This window comes from Magnolia sinica, chromosome 2 (assembly GCF_029962835.1).
Source record: "Magnolia sinica isolate HGM2019 chromosome 2, MsV1, whole genome shotgun sequence".
Taxonomy (NCBI): Eukaryota; Viridiplantae; Streptophyta; class Magnoliopsida; order Magnoliales; family Magnoliaceae; genus Magnolia; species Magnolia sinica.
The window spans coordinates 122,711,185-122,731,582 of NC_080574.1; the positions used below are offsets into that span (position 1 = coordinate 122,711,185).

The 20,398-nt window shown below is 39.6% G+C and overlaps 1 protein-coding gene across 1 annotated transcript; it reads right to left on the bottom strand.

The window, feature by feature from the left end:
* Positions 1 to 671: 671 nt before the first annotated feature.
* LOC131237525 (pathogenesis-related thaumatin-like protein 3.5) lies at positions 672 to 5,654 on the bottom strand. The gene is made up of 3 exons (XM_058235348.1): positions 5,369 to 5,654; positions 4,025 to 4,688; positions 672 to 978 (listed from the first exon to the last, which is right to left on the bottom strand). Exons 1-3 carry the CDS (start codon positions 5,523 to 5,525, stop codon positions 846 to 848), a joined length of 954 nt encoding a protein of 317 aa, XP_058091331.1. The 5' UTR covers positions 5,526 to 5,654; the 3' UTR covers positions 672 to 845.
* Between the last annotated feature and the right edge of the window lie 14,744 nt (positions 5,655 to 20,398).

Below are 20,398 nucleotides of genomic sequence, written 5' to 3' on the forward strand. Positions count from 1 at the left end.
ACACCTCTACTTATGGTAGTCTAGTCCCCTTTTTACTATTTTAGCATTATCACATTTGTCTTTCTAGATATTCCTTGGACGTATGCTCTATAGCTTGCTGGAATCTCTAATCTTGCTACATCAGAAATATGATTTTGCATAATCCCTCTTCGATCATATCATCCCATCCCTTAAGATTATTTTACCACATGAAATAGAGACCGTACATTTGTACGGGCAAAGAGGGTGCTTAACACCTTCCCTCTTTGTAACCGAGATCCCTTACACAGAATCCTAAATCGCAGATCAGGAGACAACTTAAAGTAAGGGATTCTTCAGATTCTTTGGCTTTGCATATTCTACAGGTTCTAGTCGACTGCGGGATTTTGGATTAAGTGACTAGTGGCAACTCCAAGATATCACATTAGTAATCACATTCAGCCCGATCACCCCCCATTGTCATCCAAAACCAAAAAATCGTCAAAACCAGCACGGACGCCAATTTCCCAGCATCCACACACATGCACTTGTAAAAGAAAAGTGAACCACGCGCACTTTGATTGGCTCCTATTGACCGTCTATGTGAACCAATCAATGTACGTGTGGATGATCTTATCCTTGCACGTGCAATTAGCAATTGCTTTGAGAGATTTTAAAATTAAAAAAAAAAAAAAAAAAAAAAAAAACCAGTATGTGAATGTCTTCCTTTATTTTTATTATTTGTGAACAGATCTGTACATATGAATTTTACTACATGAAAAAAATAAAAATAAACCCTCTCTTCCATAGTTATGTGAGAGGAGAAACAATTAAAATAAATAAATGGCAATTTAGTACATTTCAAAAATGGTGAAAAATAAGACTTCCTATGATATGGCCCAGGAAGTTATCAATGCATAAAAAAGCATCACAGCCAACCATTTGAGAGTGGGTGATTTGGAGCCGTCAGATCCATTACAAACCACCTTATTGTCATGATACGTGCAAACCGTTTTCTTCCTGCATACAATACAAAATGAGAGTTAGAAAGGAAATTAAAGGGTAGTTTGGCATGTTCCCAAATGCCTGTATTTTGAACGGTTGGGAATTGAGATTCAGGACTGTAAAAGTAGTGCTGTTTGGCACCCTTTTAGATTGGTTCAAAATTCAGAATTTTCACTCCTTTTCAATTTTTAAGGAGACCCCTTTGTAAGATTTAGAATTTTGAGATTATTTTCCTCTTATGATATGTATATTTATTGATATTTTCACTTTCATTTACGGTATGATAATGAAATTTTATAAAAATTAAATTTATAAAATTATTACGTGGACCATACTATAAAAAAATGGACAACCAATTTTTAAAAATATAATTTTTCTTTCTTCAAATATGAAGTTAACTTACAATGGGCTTAGTGTAATCACCATCTTATCCTACTCACGTATGTCATATTTAGAATATTTGAAAGTATTTAATTCATCGTATGGTACTATAAAATAACTCTTAAATCCATGATTCAAAATTCAGCTCTCAAATATAATTTTTGAAATTCAAGACTTTGAAAATCCATGCTACCAAACAAAATTGAAAATCTAGCACTACAAATCCAGGATTTCAATTCCATGCTCCCAAACAAGCACTAAACACTTTTCAGATGGTTTTAAATGATTTGGATATTGGATATTGGATCCTCTTCAATGATCCAAACCATGTATGACGTCCTGACCTTGGATGTAGGTACCCAAAATACAAAAAATAAAGTTGAATATTTCAACCCTCCAGCCATTTGAGTCTTTTCCTTCGAATATGGATGGTCCACTTAACCTTTGTATAATCAAAGATATAAAAATATTTGAATCCCAATATTTTTTAGCATCCCCCATCATATGAGGCTCATCTTATGAAGGGTTTGGACCATGAAAAGGACATTTAATCCAATAGATTGGTAGCATTCCACCTAATTTCATCACTATACTCGAAATTAGGGTTGAGTCTAGCAAGTTATTAGGTGACCTGAACTCGACTCGATTTGAGTTTGGATTGGACGTAGTCTACTCGGTTTGGCTCAACTCACCCACTCGGTTTGGATCAAGTCGGGTAGACGGACAAGTCGAGTCGTCCTGTGCCCAGCTCTACTTCGGACCATTGAAATGGACATTTATTCTGATAGATTGGTAGCATTCCACCTAATTTCATCACTACACTTGAAATTAGGGTTGTAAATGGGCCAGGCTAGCCCCGATCGATGCTTGATGCCTGGCCCATGACCTAAATATCCCACCCACCTCACAGTCTAAGCAACAAGGTCCAGGCCCGAATCCGATCTAACTGGCTAATCATGTTTGCAGTCCAATCCAGTTAAATAAGTTGATCGGGCTGGACTATTATGTTGGGACGTATGATCAAGCCGAGGCCCACTCTCAATCAGTTACTGGGCCTAAAAAGCAGCTCAGGCCCATCAAGTTGGCCTCAGTCAAATCTAGCCATAGAATGCGCCCTTGGTGCAGGCCTGGCCTTGCAAACCCTGCCTACAGTTGGGCAGTTTTGTTACTCAGGTAGAGTGATGGTAATGTAACACCCATGCAAATCAAATCAAACGGTACAGACGGTGGGGCCCACCATAGATAGGTTAGCATTTTAACTTTGACTGGACAATCCCGACCGCTGATCAACGTACATTTACTTGTCATGTTCGATGTCATCGTGGGATCGGACTGTTTAAACGAGTACATACCTCAACAAGCATGCCCTGTCAGACAGCTCAGCTGACCATTGATAGTGGCATGTCATGCATGTACGCTGATCAGGACCATCCATATCATGGGCCATAATGTGGATGGAGTATGACCCTCAAGTGATCAAATCAGAGAGATCAAATGATCCTAACCACTCAATATATGACCATCAATCGGTGTCAAATTGAAGTTATCGCTTGTCCAATTCGATGGGCTAAATCAGATGGTTCAGATTATCCAATCAGCTTGATTGCTATGCTATCCTCCATCCACACCGGGGCCCACATTTTGGACGGTTCAAAATCAATGTGCATATCTGCCTTGTGTATAGAGGATGAGTCTCTGGACTTACTACAGAAGAATTACAACAGGGAATTCTACCGTACTCAGCGTATAACCGTTGAGATGCAGGCACTCAGTTGTACACGTGGCATATAATTCAAATTAAAACTAACTAAACGGTGGGACCCACTTGCCGAAGTGACAATCCCAAAATCAGGGTGGCTGAACAATCTGAAAGCTCTGACACGTGGACACTTGTTCGTTGAAATAGCTTCTCATTTTTAACCGTCCAATAAATGCCCACAAATCCGATGGTCAGATCATCAAATCATGGCAAATCTTTGGTTCATGATACATCTAAACCGTCCAGATTACGGGCACCTGGTTAGATGTATCATGAACTAAAACCTACTCTTATTTGTTTACAAAATTATTAGATTGCTGGACATCTATTAAACGGATAGAAATAAAAAATATTCAACGGTCATGTTTCAAAAAGTAAGTGTCCACGAATCAGATGATAGTATAGTTCAACAATCCTAATTTTTATATTGTAACCTAACTATAGAAGGTTCCATAATTTAATCGGTTTAATATGGTTAACATACGCCATTCTTACTGTTTCTGAGTGGCTGCGTATCAACTGTCATACGCAGCCGGAGTATCATATCAAATTACGCCCCACTTTCTAGGTACCCGTGTATCGTCCATCACAATCTGCCAGAGTACAAAAGTTTTTCCACGGAGAAAAACGGACGCGGATGGAAGTTCCTGCGCTCGGAAGCTAGGTGGGGCCCACCCCAGTGGTTCTGGGGCTATTGTTGTCATATTAGGTGGGGCGCACCTTGATGTTCGTGAGAAATCCATCCCGTCCATCCTTTTTTTGAGCTACACGAGACCATAAATTAGGCGGATTCGATACTAAAGTGGGCCATACGGGAGGAAATAGTAGGGATCGAACGCCCACCGTTGAACATTCCTAGGGCCACAGAAGTTTTGTGACGATCAAGGACATTTGAATCAATAGGAAATTCCAACCACTCACCTGGAGGCGCAGAACGTAATGATGTAATCGGTGCTGGAGCACGTAAAAATGCTCGTGGGATCGTCGTAAGCGTAACTGTAGGCCGCGGGACACGCTGCCTTGAACAGCTTCGAATACGACGTGGGCTGACACGTCACCGGATTCCCAAACACCCCCTTGCAGCAATATTCGTCGGAGCCGAACACGTCACACGCGCTCCTACAACCCACCGTCTTGCCGCCCACTTTAACGGCGAGCTCTTTCGGGCACTTTAGATTCAGGTCTCCGTCACACCCCGCCGCACTGCAGTTCCCCTTACCGTTAACGGGCGTTACAGCTAACGGCAAGTTGAAGCCGTCGACCATGCTGACGTCATAAAAATCGGGAGACGCGAGTGTGAATTCTGCCAGCGTGGCAGGGGTTTTGCCCGAAGCCCCGCATTTGATGGCGTCCCCGCAGCTGCCTGTCTGGCAGGAACCGGTCCCGGTTTTGCCGAAGTTGCATCCGGTTCGGCCCCAGATCCGGCCTGACCACCCGACGGGGGCCGTGAAGACGATCGACTGTTTCGGTTTGAGTTCAAAACCTCCACCACCGAAATTTTCGCCAGGGGTAATTGCAGGCCAGATTGTTTCTTTGCAGTCGTTTGTCATGGTGAAGATTCTTGCTGATTCGGACGGTTTTGCCCCTGCTCATTAAAAAAATCGGAAATTTGGGAAGTGGGTATTGCGATCATAGTAAGTTAATGAGGGAATTAAATGAATTTCCAACAAAAAAAAAAAAAAAAAAAAAAAAAAAAAAAAAAGAACATTTGAAAATGGTTTTGAAGGATAATAATGGAAATTTCCAGAAACAAATTTAAATCCATGAAGGAGTGATGATAGAAAATCGGGAAAAGGGCATTCAGAACTGATTATTTACAACTATGCCATTCATAGTTGTGAGAGAGAGAGAGAGAGAGAGAGAGAGAGAGAGAGAGGGAAAGGGGTATTAAGAAATTAATGCAGTTTATGACATTTTATCAGGCTGCATTGGTTATCCCACCAACGTGGCACTTGCATAGGCATCCGAACGGTCCCAAATGTCTGTCTCGTAATTAAGATTACTGGAAAAAAAATCAGGCCGATCCATTCATCAGGTGGCTCACACCATTGAAATCTAATGGATGAAAGATCAGGCCCACCTGATAGTAGATTGGCCTGTTTTCTATTCCAGGCGATCTACGTGATGGTTCCTACCTTTTAGACGGCTCGGATTTCACACGCTGCAAGATGTATCAAACCCTACTAAACGAACCCCACCAAGTGGACCCCACCCAACACATAAACATAAAAGCAAAAGCCCAGAAAAAACAGTTAAGAAAATTACCTGACGTAATTAAGATTAAGAAGATAATTAGGAAAGTATTAGTGAGTGTAGCCATCTCCATGCTTTTGTCGCAGTGAGTGATAGAGAATGAAGGTGCACGACCTCTCAATATATATGTGTGAGGAGAAAGAATACGTGGTGGGCGAATGTAAACCATCCATCAAGGAAAAAGGTACCTTACTTTGATCTAGATGATACCTTTCTCAGGGTGTCTGTAACGTTCTCTCTTTGTTCCCTGGAACCATACGATACACAGGTTGCGATGATGGTTGATACGCGAGCACTAAGAAATTGTAAACGTGGTGTGCATTAAATCAAATAAAAACGCACTATATCGTGCAAGCAAATGTCTCCATGTAATAATCCATTGATCAGATAAGTTGAACAATCCTAACCTCTCATTCTTGGACGCTTGTTTGTGGAAAGAGGAAGGTTGGATTTTTATTTATTTATTTAAAACCATCCAATGAATGTCTGGCAATCAATAGGAGGACCTCGATTAGGTATCACCTCCGTTGGGACGTAGTTTGAGACAGAAGGTCATTTGCATTAACCCAAAAAGGAAGCCGATTTCCATACTGCCTTTGGTGGGAAGTTCCTGCCACCCCACCGTGATGTTTGTGACAAATCTACTCCATTCATCAGTCTAATTTTAGGATATGGGATAAAAAATTAGTAAAATTTGAAATTCAAGTGGACCACACGACATGAGAGGAAACCTACGTTACGATTCACTGACCACCCTTGAAATATTCCTATGGCTACAAAAGTTCCATAGTTTGACGTGTTTTCAACTCATCGTAGTAAGAATAATTTTAAAAAAGATTTGAATGGCATATAAGAATTCAAGTAGACTCAGGAAGGTTTTAACGATAGAAAACTCTTTCCCATGTTTTCCTCTAATATGGCCACGTTGAGTTTTATATCTAATGATTTTTTGTATCATGTCCCGAAATGATACCTAGGGGACAAATGGAAGGGTCAAGTGGACCACCACATGAAGCAATTGAAAACCTAGTTAGAGATGGACGGTCTTGATAGGAGCTCTGTAAGGCCCATCGTGATGTGTGATGTATGTGTTTTATCCATTCCGTCAATTCATTTTGGAAGATTATTTTAAGCCACTAAACCAAAAAGGAGGCAGATGTACGGTTCAAGTGGACCACACTAGGAAGCAATGGGGACTTAGTTAGAGATTGATGGTCCTAGAGGCTCCAATGTGATGTATGTGTTTTATCATTGCCATCCATTTATTTTGGAATATAATTTTATTGAGCCCAAAAAGGAAGAACTAAGATTCAACCAGACCACACCGTGAGAACCAATTGGGGACCTAGTTAGAGATGAACAATACTAGTTGGGGTTCTATGAGCCACTGTGATGTATATGTTTTATCCATGCTGTCCATACATTTTTTTATTTTTTTTCGATTCATTCAAAGGCATGAGCCGAAATGGAAGCAGAAATCACAAGTGTGCCACACTAGAGGAAACAATGGGGATTAAAAACTTATCAATATAAACAAATTTTGTATGTCATCCTTCATCCAGATCTACGTGATTTAGGAAGACATCATACCACAAATAAATGTTATCATGGCCCCTAGGAAGGTTTGCTCACCGTTGTGTGGTCCACTTGAGCCTTAGATTTATCTTTTTTGAGCTCATGTCTGGGGGGACCATCCTATCTCTAGTTAGGTCCTGGTGGGCTAGTACTCAATTCGTGTCCGATATTTGGATAATCAGATAAGCTTAATCTCTGATTAGAGAAACATCCACGCACCATTATTTGGGACGATATATGTTTACTAACGTATGTTAGTGTGCAATAATTAAGTAATTTTCTAAGCGCCTGCATATCATCACCAATACTGTTACAGAGTATGACGGATTAGGTGCGGCCCCGGCATCATCCAATGCAGTGCAACTCAGCCTTACCCAATACGGTGCAGCACTTACTTTGGGGATCACATTGATGCATGTATTTTATATCGACGCAGTCCATTTATTTTTTCATATCATTTTAGGGAATAAGCACAAAAGTAAAGGAGAAACGAATCTCAGGACCATGGGAAGAGAAACAATGGTGAATGACTGCTAAAAACTTATTATGAGCACAACAGTTTTAGATCAAGCTAATATTTGTTTTTTTCCTTCGTCCAGCTTTACGTGATCTTACCAAAAGTCTGGATGATAAATAAACATTATTAAAACATTACAGTGGGCCTAGGAAGTTTTTAATGGTGAAGTGTTCAATCATCACATTTTCCTATAGTATGGTCCACCTGAGATTTTGATCTACTTCATTTTTCGGTTTCTGTACTCAAATGATTTGAAAAAAGCATGTGAACGGTGCGGATATAAAATACATGCATCAAGGTAAGCCCATGATGGGGGCCCCACCGTCTTGGGTGAGGCCCGGGCCACACCTAACGGCTCCCAAAAGTTTCTCTTTCTTGCTTTCGTTCTTCCTGTTTGTCTTTTTGGAAATGATAAGACTGCCATACGTTTGGTAACACGTGTAGTCGTGGGAGGGGACGCGGATTTCCTGCAAAAGCCTTTCGCAGGTAGTTAGGGAAATTAGGTGGGGCCCACTGTTTTGTGAATTTATTTTAGGACATGTTACTTAAAATGAACGTATCCAAAGCTCAAGTGAGCTGAAAACATGATAATTAAACATCTACAGTTAAAATATTTGTGGGGCTATGGAAGTTTTGACTAAGATATTTTTGTTTTCGGTTCATCCTAGTAGGAATGACGTTATTAATGGTGTGGATTGCATATAAACATCATCATTGAACTTAGAAAGGTTTCAACGGTAGTAATTTTCCTAACCACATTTTCCTTTAGTACGGCTTACTCATGCTTTGGATACAGTTCATTAAAATGAACTCACAAAACGGATGGACGGAGAGGATTTCTCAGAAACGTCAGTGGGCCACACGTAAGTTGCCAGCGCAGGAACTTCTACGAGAGGCTTTAATGGGACACGGATTTTCTGCTAAAGCCTTTAGCAGGAACTCAATGATGTGGGTGGCGTCCACCTAGACGTTCTCAAGAAACCTACCTATCCATCCGTTTTGCGAGTTAATTTAAAGCGTTTGAATAGAATTGAAGTTCATCAGATACTTAAGTGTGCCATACAAGAGGGAACAATGGGCATTCATTGGGCACCATTGAAGCATTTTTATGACTATAAAAGTTTTGTATAAGGTGATTTTTAGGTGTTTTCACTTCATCTAATTAGTAATGACCTTATAAACTATTTGGATGGCATATAAACATAAGTTGGAGTCTACGAAGGTTTCAATGGTATAAACTTCTTTTCCTAATTTTTCCCCCCCTAGCCCACTTGACTTTGTATCCAACTTATTTTTAGTTAAACGTCTTAAGATGATTTCGAAAAATGGATGGGCGGAATGAATTTCTCACATACATTTCAGTGGACCCCACCCAACATCCTTGCGCAGGAAATCCGCCTCCCCTTTTGGGCACTACCACCGCCTGTTCCGAGCTCGGGACAGGCTGGGGCTGTCTGAGGGGTGACCTTGGTGTATGGGTTTTATCCTCACTGCTCATCCAATGTTTCCTACAATCTTAGGTTATAAGCTTAAAAATTAGACGGATCCAAAACTCAAATGTACCACACAGTAGGATTAAATGCCTACCGTTAAAAATTTCTTGCAGGCTCCAGGAGCTTTTTATCATGTTGATATTCATGTTTTACTCGTGACTTGAGGTCTTGGTATCGACCCCTAGCGGGAGTGGCTAACATGGAGTGTGTGTACTGACATGGGTGTGTACTAACAAGCTAACCCAAAAAGAAAAAAGGAAAAAAAAGTTTTTCCTTCATACAGGTCAATATGATCTTCTCAATGGGTTGGATGGAAAATAAACATCGCATAAGCCATAGGAAGTTTTCAACGGTAGCGATCATTAACACCGCTGCTTTCTATGGCGCGGTCTACTTTGTCTTTTGATCTACTTCATTACGTAGCTTGTACTCTGAAATGGTATGGAAAAATGGATAGACGGTCGGGAAAGACGTATGGTCGCGGAGAACCCGAAGCGGAAGCGGGTTGCCCGTGACCGCGGGCACAGAGATACCTGTGACTTGAGATGTGTGGGGCCGACAGAGCTGTCTGTGACAAATCAACTCCGTCCGTCCGTTTTTAAAGACTACAATAGTGCAGGATTCTAAAAATCAGAAGAGCTTAAACTCAGGTAAGCCACACCAATTGAAAATCGGGACGAAAACGTCCACCGTTCAAACCTTACCGGAGCTAACCTTCATGTTTATATGCCATCCAAACTATTCGTGAATAGGGTTGTTACCACTTAGATAAATTGCAGGCACGAAATTGATCCAGATACAAAACTTATGTCATCCCTAGCCGTTCAATCACCACGGTTTCTTGTGGTATGGCCCACATGAGCTTTGGGTCTGCTTGATTTTTAGAGTCTTGTCCTATCGAGTTCTTGAAAAACCGCTGGACTGAGTGGAATTATTACAGACATCCGTGTGGCCCCGGACAAGAATATCTCATTGCCGGGGTTACAGGCAATCCGCTTCCACCCGGAGCATGCTACGTGACAGAGAGGACATCTAAGGTACGCAAATGGTGACGTGGATTGCGTGCACGTAACTACGTGGTATATGTGGGCCCATCTGTGATGCATGTGTTTTATCCATGCCGTCCATCCGTTCTGCCATCTTATGTCAGGGCACGAGCTCAAAATTAAGCATATCCAAAACTCGAGTGGACCGCATTAGGAGATGAAGTGGGAATTGACAGCTATGTGTAGATGCCTCGTATTCTGCTCAGTAGTCTGATTGATAAGGTGCGTGCTTTCGGCCAGGAGACAGCAGCATAGCAAGGGACCTCTGGGTTCGGGTTGGCCCGACCGACGGTGAGTTTTCGGTTGACTGACAGGGTTTTGGTTTAGTTAGGCGGTTATGTAGAAATCAGAGTATTTAAGTTTTAACTCCTTCTTTTTTTTTTTTTTTTTTTGTGCGTTATTTTGCTAGTGCACACCCATATCAGTACACACACTCCATGTTAGCCACCCTCAGTAGGGTCGATACCAAGACCTCAAGTGTTGAAACAAGGCATCTCCACTCAGTCTGCCAGTTGAGCTATGGATCTGGGTGTATTTAAGCCTAACTCTAATTATGGTTTAGCAATACGAGTGTGTTTTTTTATTTATTTATTTATTTTTATTTTTTATTTTTTATTATAAGGGTAAGGGTTCTGCGTGGTGAGAGGGGGGCTTGAGAAGGAATTTTCTTAAGAAGCTAGGATTTTCTTAGGTGTACATCACAATAGGAGATTGAGTGATTCTGTAATCGAAGAAGGTGCTGTTGTGTTTTTTAGAATAAAAATAAATTTTAAAAATAAAAATTATTTTTAGAAAGTAAATAAATATATTAATTATTTAAACTTTCTACAAATAGTGTGTATAGTCAGTCGGTAAGAGAAGTGATTTTTGTTTATGCAACCAGCATTCAAATCTCCTCGAGGACTTCGCACCATCCGCGTGCGCGGCGTGGACTGCTTGGGCGCTTTATTAGGCGCACTTGCGCATTATCGTAAGGAGCAAAAAGAGTCTTAATCTTTTTGGCACACGCTTCAAACTTTTTGAGCCATGGTACAACTGGAATTGAACTAGGGTCTACCCTGAGGTTTTATTACTTTTTTGTTGATTAAAAGTAATTGTGACATGATTGTACATGTGGCACCTATGCCATGTGTCGCTTATGTGGATACAATTTTTACTGTTGGATAGTTGTTTCTGTCTGAATGGGTATAGAAATAACCACCATAGGACAAAGAGTCATGTCATTTCATGGAAGGCTATTGTTTGTTGTGAATGGGTATGAATTTCTTGAAGAGGCACATTAGCATCTCTTCAGGAAGAAATCCATAATGTTTCAATTAATGTAAATTCCGGATACTATAATCCAGAAGAGAATACTCTTAATTCTTAAGATTATATCATCTTTTGTACAATTACTCTTGATCTGACCTCTTGCTAAGTTTTTTCTGAACGTCTTAAAGGCATATCAGTGTCAAAACTAGAGATCTATTCAACACTTAAATGTGTAAATTTTCATGTTGAAATTCAGATTGAGAGTTCATCGTATCCTAAAGACAATTTGCAGATTTCTTTCATTTGCACTTGCTAGAACTTCCAGAAAAAGGGCATCAAATCAGTCTTGAGAAATTGACTATTCAAGTCGAGCCTTAAACCCGATAGATCTGATTATCTTGTTATCTTTTTCTTCTATCCTCTATTGTGTACAAGAAGCACTTAATTTTCTAACAAGTGCGTGGTGTAAACTTTAAGGCTTTTATTTATAGTGGAGATCTTTGTTACTTTATGTCGTGATTTTTTCTTGCAAGGATTTTTCACGTAAAATCTATGTTCAGTATTTACTTGATTATTTTGTTATCTATTTGATTATTATATCTTCGTTGAACATGCTTCCACATAGCACATGAACTAATGGTGGTATTATCTCCAAATTTCTAATAGCTAAGGTTAATTTAGGTTTATCAGGTTTCGAGATCACAACAAAGTGGTATCAGAGTGTTGGGTTTATGGACGTTTGGGAATTTAGCGAAGATGTCAAGGTCGAAATTCGATAGGAAGAACAATTTCGGTTTGCGCTAGTGGAATGTTAAGGATATTCTAATATCACAATGGTTGAGCAAGGCATTATTAGAGACTAAACCAGAGAAAATGTCTGATGATAATTAGAGCAAACTCAGGGAGAATGCTATGAGCACCATCCGTTTGTGTCTATCGAATGAAATCATGTATAACGTTTTGGATGAGGAATCACTGATGGAGATGTGGAAGAAACTAGAAGACTTGTACATAGCAAAGTCCCTTACTAACAAGTTGTTTGTGAAGAAACAACATTTCAAGTTACGGATAAAGAAATGATTCGATCTCCTAAAGTACATGATCTCATTTACAAATGTATGCAACAAGTTGTTAAGGCTTGGAGTGACGATCGATGATGAGGATAAAGCGATGCTAGTTTTAGCATTGCTTCCCACATCATACGACCATCTCATCACTACTCTGTTATATGGGAAGAATATAGTGAAACTCGAAGGAAACACAGCGGCTCTCATTTCTAACGAGATGAGGAAGAAGTCAAGTGATGAAGACTCTCAGGTGGAAGGGTTAGTTGCGAAAGGGGGTCAGGGATGTGAGAAATTCGTGGAGCGATCATGGTTCGACATAAAGAAAAATTCTACATTGAAATTGAAGGCTAAGGATGAATGCTTGGCATTAATGGGCATTTTAAGAGAGATTGTCGGAAAAGTAAGGATGGCATGGAAAACAAATGTAAAAGGAACACGGGTGAATTGACTAGTGTACCAGAAGAGAGCTCGGAAAGAGATCTCCTCTTGGTTTCATCAAGTACAAGCTATCTTTCAAATACTTAGATACTCGATTTAGGATGTTTGTATCATATGTGTCTGGATAGGACTTGATTTGATTCCTACTAGTCCTATGATAGTGGGAGTGTTTTAATGGGGAATAACGTAACATGTAAGGCCATTGGAATAAGGAGCATCAAGGTAAGGATGTTTGATGGATTTGTATGGACTTTAGGTAATGTCAGGCATGTCTTGGATCTGAAGAAGAACTTGATATCCTTGGGCATTCTAGATATGAATGGGTGTACATTCATCGCGTATGGTAGTGTAATCAAGGTCACTAAATATGTAATAGTGTTAATGAAGGGACATGAGATAAGAAATCTACACAAGTTGGTTGGGAGCATGGTTATAGGTGAGGTTGCTACCACCTCACATGCAGAATCTGACATAGATGATACTAATATGTAGCATATGCAGTTAGGGCATATGAATGAGAAGGGCATGATGGAACTCCATAAATGGAAATTGTTGAAGGGAGTTATGATATGTAAGGTGGATTTCTGCAAGCATTGCATCTATGAAAAGTAGTGCTAGATAAGGTTCAAGACTTCTACACATACTAGCATCAGAGTGCTCGATTACATACATTTCGATGTTTGAGGGCCAGTGACAGTACCATTTAAAGTGGGAGCATGATACTTTGTGAGTTTCATACATGATTACTTGAGGAAGGATTGGTTCTACTTCTTAAAGCACACATCTAATATGTTCATCAAGTTTAAGGAATAAAATACGAAAGTAGAGAAACAAATCGGGAGATAGGTGAAGTGTCTTAGGTTAGGTAATAGTAAAGAGTATAGAGAGGCTGAAATCATAAAATTCTGTAAGGAACAAGGCATCATGAGGTACTTCTCAGTTCTAGAGACCCCACGACAAAACGGAGTGGTAGAGAGGATAAACATAACTCTATTAGAGAGTGTGAGAAGTATGCGGTTACATGCGGAGCTACTTAAAAGCTTATGGGTAGAAGTAGTTAACACGAAATGCTATATTTTGAATCGGTCACCATCTATAGTGGTAGACTCCAAGGTTGCAGAGAAAATCTAGACAGATAAGGACGTCGATTACTCAGGATTGATGATATTCAGGTGTCTAGCATACGTACATGTGCAGAGCGGACAAAGGATGGAGTTGGATCCCAAATTTTAAAAGTGCAGCTTTGTCAGGTATGAAGAAATGTGACCAGGTTTTTTCACATAAAATATTTTGTACATGTTCCGTGTTTGTTTGCTTAATTGTTTTGTTATTTATCTGATTACTTCATCTTCGTTGAACCTGCTTCTGCAAAGTGCACAAATTAACAGTGGTATTAGATCTGATTTTCTAATACCTAGGGTTGATTTGGGTTTGTTGGGTTTTGGGATTCAAACAAAGTTGTATTAGTACCGATCCCAGTTACAAGCTTTTGGATACATTTTCTTAGAAGGTGGTCATTAACAGAGATGTCATCTTCGATGAGGCATCAATGTTGAATGCCGATAAGGACATTGTAAAGAAGTCAAAAACACATGTTGATGTGGAGAGATTGTTGGTGATGTAGAGAGATTGTCGGTGCAGGTGGAGTCAGTTGAGCTGGTTGCCGAAGGTGAAATTCAACAAGACCAAGAAACTAACCAAAAGAATCAATGAGATACCTAGGAAAGTATAACTAAGAATAGAGAGAGACGAACCATTAGAGCCCTGGTTCAATATAGTTCGAGAACCTGGTTTCTTTCACATTATTCAAAGGGAGTGAAGATCCCTCCACCTTTCAAGAGGCTAAGTTTGGAACAGATGACGACAAGTGGATGTCAGCCATAGCAGAGGAGATGAAATCTCTACACGGTAATCAAACATGGGAGTAGATGGAACTTGCAAAAGGTCAGAGGGCTGTAGGGTGCAAGTAGGATGCAAAGGACAATAATGAGATACTCTTGCTTAAGTCTCTGTTAAGCAAGGAATATGACATAAAAGATTTGGGCACTTCAAAGAAGATCCTAAATATAGAGATTTACAGGGACAGAGTCTGGGAAGTTATGACTATCTTAGAGGGGATATGTGCAGAAGGTGCTAGAAAGGTTTCACATGGAAGGTGTTAAGCTAGTTAGAATGCGAATGTAGTGGGAAGTCTCATGTATACGATGGTTTACGCGAGTCTAAATATCTCATAGGTAGTTAGTCTGGTTGACATATATATGGCGAATCCAGAAAAAAAGGAGTATTGGAACATTGTTAAGTTGATTCTCAGGTATGTCAGGGGTACAGTTGACACTGGCATCATGTTCGGAGGACATGGAGCTTCAAGTGAAGTTGTAGGTGTAACGCCCCATATTTTTGCCAACTGGGAATTAGATGTCCTTGGGTATTACCTTTGATTTTTCGATCTGAGTGCATGTCCATGTATGCATTTATACGGTTTGGGACAAAAATGAGTGATATGGGGTCTGCCAAAACTGCCCGAAAGAGTGGAACATTGAATTTTACAGAGTGAGGACCGATCTGGTGGTGCCATCACTAAAAAAATTAGTTTTGGTATAGACTTTGACGTTGTCAACCTTGAATCTGCATGACCACGCCAAAATTGGACAGTAGGCAGTGTTGCCAACCCTAAATCGGCGTGGCCACGCCACCCTCTGTCCAACAATTTTCTGCATGATCCATTTTTGACAATTTCAGTGCACTATGTTCAAAAATTCATATATTTTGTTTTACAACTCTGATTAGAGTGATTCAAATTTCAGATTGAAGATTGATGAGTCTAGTTTCATATAAAAATAAAAAATAGATCTCAAAGGAGGATAAATTTAGGATGAAAATGGAATGAAATTTGGTGGGGATAAATTAAACTTCATGATGAACTACCATAAAAATTATAAAACTAATCTAGTAGCAAAAAGTATCAAAAACATTATCGGTAATATACTTATTAAAACTGAAATTTTTGACAACTTCATGTTGTCAATGGACCGTGCACATCTTTCTCATCTTAGAGTTTTTGTATTCGGTGTCTTCTTAGAAATTTTTTATAATCATACTAGGAATCATCCTATATGATTAAATTATTATTTTCTATTTTAAAGTACATTTTACTAATTCAGATAGTTTCTAGTATAGTTAAATTAGGGCTCTTGATTATGGTGATTAGAGCCGAATCATCATTTTTGCTAATTATAAATAGGCTGCTGTATGAAATTAATTAATCTAAACCTTAATTTCTATGCACAAGAAATCTCACGACCCAGTTCATTCTGAAAATGCCATGATTATCTAAACAAGCTCTAGACCACTTGTTAGTGGGCCACTAAACCCGAGACTATAGAAAGACGTTCGTCGTAGCGGGCTTGATGTCCATTACAGTACATTGAGACGAGATCGTGTCTCGAATCGGTCAACTTAGATTTGCAAGGCCAATGCATGAGATGTGTGAATATTTCTAAAATTAACCATGAACTTAAGTTAATTATCTGTATCCAGTCTTTGCCAAAGTTGTGATTTTTGGACTGTTAGATGATTACCAAATTTAGGGCATCAATCTCATGATTACCAAATTTAGAGCATCAATCTCATGATTACGAAATTTAGGGCCTCAATCGAGATTATTACCAATCTCACATCTGTATAGTTATAAACTTGATCGACACTCGATGACCATCGATCTGGGTTAGGGCCCTCCTGGTTAATCGGCATGTCTGATCTTCGGATGGTTGTGTGCAAGCATAGATCACATAGTTGAACACTTACGCCATGACTTAGCTTGACCCGTATACCTCTCGGTGGGTCCCATTAGTTGGAAACAACCTCCTCCAGAGTTAGTATAATGAATAAAGGACCATTATGGCTATTTTCACCACTTTTGGCTCTACAAAAAGGGCCTCATTTGGAATCTCTCTCCCCATACAAATTTTCTCTAAGCTAAGGAGAGATCAAGAGAGGAAGAGAGGGAAAGGAGAGATGGTGGAGCCCAGTGCTAGATCTTGTTGTCTGATCGACGTGCTTGCTGGATCTTGTTAGATCTCGCAGTTGCACTCAGTTTCAGACTTTCCATAGACGAAATCTGATGATTTTAAAATATATTCTTCTCCCCTTGTTAGGTAAGAGGTTTCTTACTTGTCTTTCGGTCTCTTTCTTTTATTTTCTACATTTTCAGCCATTACGGATAAAAACCCCCTTTCATTTCCATCATTTCTCGCAAACCCTGATGTGAGAGGTTTGAGTCTCAATTATCAATTGGAGTGGTCCATACTCTTGTGGGAGCCGTAATCAAGCTCGACTCCGTTAAGATCTCGGTTGTGTGCCGATTCTCGGTCCTGATTCGTCAAATCGAGTTGATAAATTATTCCAATCGAGTTACTTGAGCCATAATTCATTGTTTAACGTTTAATTATGACTAAATCCACATCATTAATGATATTCTTGTACTTTAATTAGGTTTGGAGTGTTTTTTCTAAATTTTCGACACTAGAGCCGCATCTGAGTCAATGATTTTAACTCTAAGGTGAAGATTTACCCTCAAGCTTCTACTTAAAATTTTAGAATAATTAAATATATCTATTTGTTATTTGATTGATAACATGATCGATGAAATGGTTGAATGATAGGAAACTCTTAATATTAGAATTCTACGATGTCGAATGCTTATAAATGCTAGTATGATTGAATTGTGCTGTTGTGGTGGATCAAGCTTTGTAAATTATTCAAATATACGGATAACCCGTTTTAGGGAGGCTATCCCAGGCATATATGGGCGACTGAAGTTGAACACGGACGATCGACAATAGTTAGAGCTACACGGGATTCTTTGTAACCAATGCCAGTTTGCCCGGGATCCTCTGTAGTCAATCGCATTAATCTAATGTAAGCTCAATCATTCATGTGCTTAGTGATTGTGTAACATTCAATAAAATTTGGGATAGCACCATTAGTGTATGCGTTACAATCCTCAAAGACTCATGAGTGAGCATGGTGGTATAAGACACCGTGTTCAAGCTGTCGGCCTATATTGGGATAACAAGCTTCCCCATAGTGACCATTGAGCACTGATAGAGGTGATAAAATGTTGTTCAAACGGCCCCCGTCAAATTACATGGCCAATAGTTCCATCCCAAAGCATCGTTCGAACGACTGGGCATGAATTGAATTGAGTGACAAGCCCTTTTCTCTTATATTGATTTGGTTTTAAGTGACAAGCCTACACCTCTAAATTGATTGTTCATACTCAGTATTAGGTGATGACCCGTACCGTGTTAATGCCTTAATTTGGATCAATAGACACTGGTGAGGAGACGTCACGTATTGCAACGAGTCACGTGATCTGGATAATACTCGTGATATAATAGCGGTATCATAACTTCGCCAACCTGCGTATGAACTGGGACCAATAATTACTTGACTAATCATACATTAGAATAGGATGTTGTGATTTGGCGTTTAAGTCGCTTGTGAAGGAGTGTTGAAATTTGTGAAATATACGTTGAAGTCACTTATGAGGGAGTGTTGGATTGTAAGGAACATGCATAATTTCATCATAACATTAGTATACTTACCAACTAAATTAGAAAACTGTTTGTTTGCTATGCCATCATTATTTGTGCTTGGCTGTGTTAATAGCATGTGTAATTGCTTAGTATCTGTGTGTTAAATATAACATGCTTAAGTGTATAACGTGTATAAAAATGTATTTGTTGTGAACATGTTATTTCTCAAAATGTCCCAACTAACAATCTTAGGAGTGGAGTATTTCTTCATTATGTTGGCGTTTGACACCTCCTATTTGACATATGCAGATAACTCAGATATAAGACCAGTCGGTGGTGCGCTCGGGGCACTTAATAAATCTTTAGCTTCTTCCTGCTTGGTAGTTATTCTTCTGTTCTTATTGTAATTATTGTAGTTCGTATAATTCTTACATGGGTGGTCACCACTCTTGAAACTGTAACTTTTGGGTGTTAACCTTATATTTTCAGATTTTGCTATCTCTACCTCGCTTTGGTTCTGCTAAGTTGAAATGCGCTACTCTAATTATTCGTATATAGAATGAATGTGAATTTGAATGAGGACACATATACATTTTATTAAATTAACACCTGGGAACTCGAGATGGGAGTCTATGTACTCGGGTACGAATTTTTAGGGCGTTACAATAAGCTACGTGGATTCAAATTATGCAAGAGATCTGGATAATAGGAGGTCCACTACGGAATATGTTTTCACATTAGGAGGCAGACCGATATGTTGAAGATCTATGATATAGTCTACTATACCATTGTCCACAACTAAGGCAGAGTACATGGCTGCGACAGAGTCATCAAATGAGGCATTGTGGTTGAAGGGTCTAATAGGAGAACTCGGGTTTAAGCATGAGCCGATTTAGTCACATTATGATAGTCAGAGTGTTATCCATTTAATGTTGAATCGGGTGTATCATGCGAGAACCAAGTACATCGACATGAGGTTTCACAAGATATGGAAACTCATTACTTTATAAGAGATTCAATTTAAGAAGATTCATATAGACGAGAATGTCATTGGCATGTTGACAAAGACAATGACCACATAAGTTCAAGCACAGTTTGGGCTTGATCAATCTCATTAGCCATTGATGAGATTTGGCACCATTACACAAGGGTGTGGATGGAGCTGCAATTAAGGTGGAAGGATGCAAGGACTGATTTACTCTTAAGGTGGAGGATTGTATGAGAGATCTTCAGGGTATCTTGGCAGAATACAAGTTAATGTAGAGATTGTTATGCATATGCCTCTTGTTCTACTCAGAGCTATGTCGCTCCGACCGATAGAATGTAGACTTTTGGTCAGGAGATAGCAGTAGAGCTAGGGATGCACATGGTTCGGTTCAGTCTGGATCTGGGGTGAAACCAGAACCGAACCGTTCCTTACGGTTCTAGGATTTTCAAAACCGAAATCGGACTGTTAGCACCCTAGAACTGAACCGGAACCGGACTGTGAAAACCGGTTCGGTTCCACAGTTCTGGCCTTTTTATAATCCGGCCCAATTGCATGTTCTATTTTATAATTTAGACCATGTCCATTCATGTTGTGATCCACTTGATGAATGGTTTAGATATTGTATATGGTGTGAAAAATTATATTTATGAAAACAAGAAAAGGGTGCATTATAAACCATACATCATGAGTCAAATATACAACTAAAATATATTGTAAACTCATGGTTCCAGATTCGGTTCCAAGTTCAGTTCCATGGATTGGATCACGGTTCGGTTCGGTTCTACATACCCCCAAACTAAAATTGAACCGAACTAAACAGTTCTTTAATTTTTAGAATCGGAACCGGTGCACTCTAGAACCGGACCAAACCGGACCGTTTGGTCAGATCCGATCCGATTCCACGGTTCTACAGGTTCGATGTGCACCCCTAAGTAGAGCAGGGGGCTTGTTGGTCTAGGTCAGTCCAACCGACAACGTATTGTTGGTCCGACCGACAATTAGTCGGTTCGACCGATGGGCTCCAGTTTAGTTGTACAGTTTTGCAGAAATTAGGGTATTTAAACCTAATTATGATTAGAGATTGATAATACGAGTATTTCTTTCTAAGGGCAAGGGTTTTGTGAGGTGAT

Bases quoted from the DNA above. Each gene is read 5' to 3' on its own strand.
- LOC131237525 (XM_058235348.1), bottom strand. From the start codon at position 5,525: ATGGTTTACATTCGCCCACCACGTATTCTTTCTCCTCACACATATATA. The intron at 4,689-5,368 runs GTAATTTTCTTA...TTTAATGAGCAG, and splicing joins CTTAATCTTAATTACGTCAG to GGGCAAAACCGTCCGAATCA. The intron at 979-4,024 runs GTGAGTGGTTGG...TATTGTATGCAG, and splicing joins ATTACGTTCTGCGCCTCCAG to GAAGAAAACGGTTTGCACGT.